The following is a 7,182-nucleotide window of genomic DNA, read 5'->3' as shown; positions in this document are numbered from 1 at the left end:
AGCATAAGGTATGGAAGCCCGTTTCCGCCACTGAAAAAAAAAAAAAAAAAAAAAAGGTAATCTTGATTATTTTTTATCAATTTGCAGAGCAACGTTGCTTACTTTTTTGCCTTGAGCTAGCATTTTAGACCATACTGTCATCATTTTACAACAGACAGGTCATCAACCCTTTTTCCATTTTGCCCCATTTTGCCCCATTTGTTACCTGTATGCACTTCTGATTTGAACCTGTTGGCTGAAACTGGCCACTGCAGCACTGATTTGTGCTGTTTTTGGTGAGGATTTAGCATACCACAATATCTAAGTCACTGTGTTAACTTTGAAGCCTTTTTGTACAACATGGTGCAGTGTGATCAAGGGCTTAAACTGATTAAGTGCCTACACATTGATATGCTAAATTATGTAAAAAAAAAAAATGTTGAGCTGATTGTAACTGGCATGACCTTAGATGACTTTAAAGGGAAGAATTTTGGCTACTTTGCATTTGTCTAGTGCAAGTGACCAAATTGTATCTTACTTTTGAAATGTCTCCGAATACATTTCGTTATCAGTTGTGGTCCACTGTCGGTGTGAAATTAGGTGCTTAATAATGTGTGTATAAATAGTGTTTTCTTTGTAGTTGTTTAGCATGTGTGTTTTCAGCATTATGCAGATCATGGTGATGTGTGGTTCTGACTTTGTCACAGGTCAAATCTAGGGTGACCATACATCCTCTTTTTCCTGGACATATTCTCGCTGGGTTTCTAAATTGTCCAGGCTTTGGCTTTGTTTTCCTATTGACATGCTGTCTAGTCCTCATGCATTTTATGTACACGTATTTGCATTGTTTTGACCATACTCCGTAGATCCCTGCTTCTTGTATGCCACGACTAATCGATTATGTACAATGCCTGCGTGCTATTGGTCTGATTTCTTTTCAGTCATTACCTTCAGCAAGTACAAAAACAGTAGGAAAATCCAAAACCTGGACATTTTAGGCAATTTAGAAATCCCGGCCAGGACATGTTTGTGGAAAAAGGCAGCGTACGGTCACCCTAGTTAAAAGTCAGCTTTTGGAAGTTTTCTCAAACATGATGCCAAGTGACTTAAACTAAGCTTGTTTAAACCAATTTTAGTTAGGCATGGGCCAGTTTGAGGTGTGTGTGTTTTGGTGAAAGATCAATAACTGGATTATGTATGTCTTGATGCCTTTTGGATGTGTATGTCGTGTAGCAATGCTTTAGAACTTCCCAGTAAGACCCGTGTTGGTGCTGTTACATGTAATTGTAAAATGATGGTCCATGTGTAATTCAGAGGTGCAGTATTGCGTCATAAGGAATAACTCCCTCAGGTCTTCTCAACACCAGCAGGCCTCATAGGACCGTGATCTTTAAGGTCACACTTGATTATTTTTATTCAATTCTTTGTGAACAGAATATACTATATATTTGTACCCTTGAAATTGCCCTTAATACCTCTTCTTCTTTTTTTCCCGTTGAATGGGTTTTTCAAAACCCTGATGTCTTTTGGTGCTAAATGAAATGCTAATGATGTATGTAGATATAGAATGTTTTCCTGAACTGATGATTGACAAGACAAGTTTTGTTTTAATATCTTTTGATATTTTGCATAGTCTGTTTACCTAGCTTTAATATTCCATGCTTGTACTAATATCAGTGATGAAAAATAAATTGCACCAACCTTTTTTTATCTGTCTTTTTCAGTTTATTTTTTTAATTTAAGTGTTTTATCAACCCACAAAACTAAACATTCAGTCCTTCAGACTAATGTGTCAGATTTCTCCTTGCTTTGACTTCATATTTTCCTAATAGATTGCTGGTTTAGTACTGTTCTAAGAAGCGAGAGGTGAATTACTCAAATACTTTAAAATTTTGCTTAATAAAAAATAATATTTAATAGATGAGATAAGGTAATAGAATAAGTAACTCACAAGATGTTAATAGAAACATAACAGTAATAGAAAATGGAAAATAACTGTGGTGGAAAACCTTTTAAACTGTGATGCTCTGGCTTAGAAGAGTCCAGGGAATTAGAAATCATTTTTAATAGCTTATAGTGACTTTTAAGAGTATCACACACATATTAGTAGATTAAGTTAGATTAGTAAAAATATAAATAACAAATGTAATGTTTGGAATTTGCATATTTTTATGTTATTACATTTATCAAAACTTTAAACTTAAATTTTTGTTTTATGCGTTTAATGGCGACGTTTATTTTGTTGTTTATTACTTTTATTTTGACCGATTGAAGTAGTTAACAAACTGTTTATGATGACTTTTATTTTGACATCTGTGAATAGTTTGTAAGCACCTGTGGTTTCAGGCTTACAGCCTATTTTCCAGCCTGCTGAGGAAGCGGCACTTTACGAGCGGCACGCCGGTGAATCTGCAGCCCGTTTCACTCGCGTCCCATCATAGTTTGGACTTTCAGAACCAAATGTAAGATAAAGGCGTTGATTTGATTGATTTGAACACAGACACTTTACTTTACAGAAAAAACAATACTTTATTGGTAGTTTTGGACTACACATGTCATCTAATGTTATGATTTAAATGTTCAGTATTTAAAAACACAACGGTTACAATATATAAGTTCAGCATGAACTGTTTATATGAATACACTATTAAAAATTCTGACAGATTAGTTGAAAACTTTAACTGACGTTAAAGAGGAACGTTAACGTTAAAACGGAAACCTAACATTTAAAAAAAATAAATATCATATTTTAATCCCGTAAGTACTCGATTCAGACCTTAAACTCTTAGATGGATATAAATATACAGCCACACATTGAAGTGCCATTAAGTAGGAAGTAAAAATGATGATGTAGATGGGCTGAAGGGTGTGAATGTGTGTTTAAGGAAATGAGGCTGTAACTCTTTTTTTTTTCTTTTTTCCCCACACCCTCTCTCTCCAGCAGCTTCAGCGGAAAAGTGTCTTCGGCTTTAAAGCATCGCTTTTGTCCCAGCCATGGCTGTGAACGTGTACTCCACATCAGTGACAAGTGAAAACCTCAGCCGCCATGACATGCTCACATGGATAAACGAGTCTTTACAGATGAACCATGCCAAGATCGAGCAACTGTGCTCAGGTCAGTGACCAGCTGTCTGTCCTCTTCACTTAACACACCCAACTTGAGCACCATTAAATTGCTGACAGAGTTTTAAGAGTTAAACATAAAGCCTAATTTGCATTTTGACCATAAAGATTATATATAATAATAGTGGGTCCTGGATTGACTGCCATTTGCATGCTAATTTTTTCAATATCTTATTCCGGGTCAGCGGTTAGCACATTTTAGTGAGGGAATAGACAAAGATAGTACAGTGCAGGAAGAATGAAAGTGTTTTTTGTGTAGGTTGGGACCTGTGTGACTTTTTTTCTACTTTTAATGATTTTGTTATTTTATTTTATTATTTGCTGACTGTGTCTTTATTAATGTGTTTTAAGGTGCTGCTTACTGTCATTTCATGGACATGCTGTTCCCATCATGTATTCCACTGAAGAAAGTCAAATTCCAGGCCAAACTTGAGCACGAATACATCCATAACTTCAAACTCCTTCAAGGCAGCTTCAAAAAGATGGGAGTTAGCAAAGTATGTCAACCAGTTAAATTCATTAGCACACAAATCACATGTTCCATTTTGCTACGCAAAATATATTTATAATGTACAAAAAATATATTTATATGTGAAGTGTAACTACTTTTTTTACTTGCTATTTTGAAACATTTTATGTCTCTGTGCAGATTATTCCTGTTGACAAGCTTGTGAAGGGCAAGTTCCAGGATAACTTTGAGTTTGTGCAATGGTTTAAGAAGTTCTTCGATGCAAATTATGATGGAAAGGAATATGATCCGATGGCAGCTCGGCAGGGACAAGAAATGCCAACCAGTCAGAGTCCAGCAGCAGCTACAGCTAACAAGCCAAAGAAACCCAGCTCAGGTAAAGAGAAAAAACCAACAGGAAGTTCTCAATACCATTGCAGCCTTTCTAAGGTTTATCCTAATGGGAAAAGAGCATAACATAAATCTCCTACTAATATTTATATAATGGTTTATCATTGTTATAAATAATTATCAACATATCAGTCTTTCTGGGTTTATATAGTCCTAGTTCATATAGGGACTTGCGTTATTGTCGGAAGCTAGCTGTCCTAATTCTAACAGGTGCATGACAGCTGCAGCTGTTATGGATTATGACCCCAAAATATGTGGGTGTGACCCAGTCGTACATGCTTTAGCTGTTTTTACATGTTTGAGAATAACTGGAGCCTTACGTTGCCTGTGCATGGATTTGTCTCTTCGCTTCAGACACAGGCATCACACCTGCAGTCAAGCCAATGGCCCCTGTTGGTAAGAAATTGAGAACTGTGAGTTTTAGTTCAAGCACATTGTCTACAAGGTTGCTTCACCGCATTTTTCTTACATTATGGTGATTCCTACATTTCCAAGTACTGCACATTTTTAAAAGAGCAGTCATGCAGTTCTCTTTTGGGTCTATGGCACTTGTTGGTGGAATTAACAAAAATATATGTAATTCTTTGCTTATGCTCATCTGAGCAGATAAATGACCTGAAGGCTACTATTGCTGACATGGAAAAGGAAAGGGATTTCTACTTTGGCAAACTGAGAAACATTGAGCTCATCTGCCAAGAGAAAGAGGGTGAGGGTGATCCTACACTGCAAAGGATTGTGGATATTCTGTACGCCACAGACGTAAGTGTATATCAGTGTTTAAAGACAGTCTCATACTAAACTGTCTTCAGCCCGCTGAGTTCTGTGGTTTTCTGTTTTTAAACAGGATGGTTTTGTAATTCCCGAGGATGAGGTGGGCGAACCAGAAGAGTTTTGACCAATACAGGGGTGACTGTCTTAAAAAAAAAAAATACCCTGCTGGATACACACAAATGTTCATACTGGCTGATTCCTGCTGATCTGCTGCACTTGCCTTTGGTCCATCATTTTGGACTTTGACTTTTGAATGTCTTTTTATTCAGGGAAGTTCTATATACCTTGAATTTTCAGCTTTTTTTACTGACCATCAAAACAAAATTATTTTTGTGAATGGAAAATAAAGTACTTATCAACCTTGTTGGTGATATTTTAAAAAAAAAAAAAAAAAGTATTATTTTTAAGTTTATTTTTTTATTTCAGCTTCAATATATGAAATGAAACCATTTAATAATTTATTCAATTAGTCAATTTGAAGCTAGAATAATTGACCCTTATCCTCAAGGCAGGTTGATGAGTATGTATAGCAAGGTGATGGATGTGGTCTTGATGTTCAGCTCCACAGCGTTCAGCCACAGCAACTAAATCTGCACCAAAGGCAGCTCCAGCTGCAACGCGAGGCGCAGGAACAGGCGGCGGCGATGAAGAGAAAGGAGCACTTACTCAGACGGTAAGACTTTACAAGAAATGTCATCATTTTGGACTTTGACTTTTGAATGTCTTTTTATTCAGGGAAGTTCTATATACCTTGAATTTTCAGCTTTTTTTACTGACCATCAAAACAAAATTATTTTTGTGAATGGAAAATAAAGTACTTATCAAAGGCTGTTTGTATAAAGCAGTCCAATGAGGTCTGACTTGCCAATGACTAAACAAATCCAAGGTATTGTATTCAAACATGAGCAAGCCATTCTGATCCATTCATTCTGTAGTTAAAAAAAACAGATTGTGAGTGAAGTTCACTTCCTCTAATAAGCTCTGAAGCAGGATGTGTGTAATCTTTTGCATTTCCCTTTTCCAAGCACACAAGACCATGAGGAACCACTTGACAGTCATAAGACTGTTTTAACTGGCCAAAGCTGTTGAGCTGCAAATACCACCATCATCAGGCAGTTGTTGATGCTAAATATGAGAAAGTTAGGCAGTTGTTTTTTTGTTTGTTTGTTTTTTTGCATGCTTTATTTTACATTTGGCATCCCACATTTGCGATGTATTAAAATCATATACTGCAATGAAGAAAAAAGAATATATATATATATATATATATATATACACTTAATGTGTGACTTTTGCATACAAGCAAAATGTGTTGTAAATCGGTCAACATTTTATAATTGGGAAACATTAATCATTTTTCCCATGGTTTTGACTTTACCGAAGTACCTGTTACTGAAGAAAACTTTTCAGTAACGTTAGCTTAAATCGTGTTTAGGCCATGGTTTAGGCCATAGACTATCGTGCAAAAAAGTTTCACTTCCAAAATGGCACGTATAAGCCCTTTGAACGCAGCGTTGCATTTTATTTAAATTACTAGCACGTGCTTATTTAGTAAATGTAAATATTTTTTTTTTATTAGGAAAAGTTCAATTTTAAGTCATCCTGCCTTTCTCCCTTTATGTCTACCAAAGTGTCTACGAAGTACATCTGGCGCTCGACTTCCGGATGTCTCCAACCAGTCTTCCGATCACTGATTTTAATATAAAAGTCCCTTACTCAAACGCACTACAGGTCGTTTTTTAACTTTTGTATTTTACACACACATAAATATTTTTACATATGATTACATATGTGTTGTATTACATACAACATATAATTATTGCTGTTAAAAGCGTTCATCGTCTGTTTGATTATGTCATTAACTGAATTTTACCATACATTTCTGCCATATGTACATCAATTTGACATAGTCACCACTGATAAGCTACTACTAAATACATTGTAGAAACGTAATTTTCTGTAAAGCTGCTTTGCAACGATTTGTCGTGAAAAGCGATATACAAGTAAACTTGAATTGAATTATACAGTGGTGTACACCCCTAGCACCCCTGCACCCTCAGCACCCCTAGTTCCCGTGGCCATGGTGGGAAGATAGACTTGGCCCCCTACCTGTCACCCTACTGCTGCGTACCCTTGGTGACGTTGCAAAGGGATCTCATTATAATATTGCCGCCCCTTAATCTGTAAGTTTCCATCCATGGCCCCATCATTTTGATTTCGCAAGCGACAACAACAGTGTAACAACGGACAAGAACCGAATTAGCCAGATCCTGATTAGCGTGATGATATCATCTTGGATGTGACATTTCATCTTGGATGTAATAAGTGACGTACGAAGAACGGGGCCCCAGCACAGAACACTATTTAGAACTAAAATAAACATGTGATTTATTTCCTAGCAGTTTACCTTCACAGACATAACCGACTGTTTTTGTAACTTGTGTGTTTTT

General features: G+C 36.3%; 2 protein-coding genes across 3 annotated transcripts in view; both read left to right on the top strand.

Moving 5' to 3' along the window:
* LOC107745754 (uncharacterized) overlaps positions 1-939 on the top strand; it is a 23,206-nt gene extending 22,267 nt beyond the window's left edge. For both annotated transcript variants that reach the window (XM_016559708.1, XM_016559707.1), the window contains one exon: positions 57-939. The gene's annotated coding sequence lies outside the window, so the exon portion shown is untranslated. The remainder of the gene's footprint in view (positions 1-56) is intronic.
* A 1,380-nt stretch (positions 940-2,319) lies between these two features.
* LOC107745753 (microtubule-associated protein RP/EB family member 1-like) lies at positions 2,320-4,890 on the top strand. The gene is made up of 7 exons (XM_016559706.1): positions 2,320-2,441; positions 2,921-3,094; positions 3,454-3,599; positions 3,752-3,947; positions 4,316-4,406; positions 4,489-4,720; positions 4,806-4,890. Exons 2-7 carry the CDS (start codon positions 2,974-2,976, stop codon positions 4,854-4,856), a joined length of 837 nt encoding a protein of 278 aa, XP_016415192.1. The 5' UTR covers positions 2,320-2,441; positions 2,921-2,973; the 3' UTR covers positions 4,857-4,890.
* The last annotated feature ends 2,292 nt before the right edge of the window (positions 4,891-7,182 follow it).

Source organism: Sinocyclocheilus rhinocerous, unplaced genomic scaffold (genome assembly GCF_001515625.1).
Source record: "Sinocyclocheilus rhinocerous isolate Xijiao unplaced genomic scaffold, SAMN03320098_v1.1 scaffold558, whole genome shotgun sequence".
Taxonomy (NCBI): domain Eukaryota; kingdom Metazoa; phylum Chordata; class Actinopteri; order Cypriniformes; family Cyprinidae; genus Sinocyclocheilus; species Sinocyclocheilus rhinocerous.
The sequence above is the reverse complement of the archived record's forward strand: the minus strand, read 5'-3'. Positions and strand labels throughout refer to the sequence as shown.

Bases quoted from the DNA above. Each gene is read 5' to 3' on its own strand.
- LOC107745753 (XM_016559706.1), top strand. From the start codon at position 2,974: ATGGCTGTGAACGTGTACTCCACATCAGTGACAAGTGAAAACCTCAGC. The intron at 3,600-3,751 runs GTATGTCAACCA...GTCTCTGTGCAG, and splicing joins AAAAGATGGGAGTTAGCAAA to ATTATTCCTGTTGACAAGCT. The intron at 4,407-4,488 runs GTTGCTTCACCG...GCAGTCATGCAG, and splicing joins TCAAGCACATTGTCTACAAG to TTCTCTTTTGGGTCTATGGC.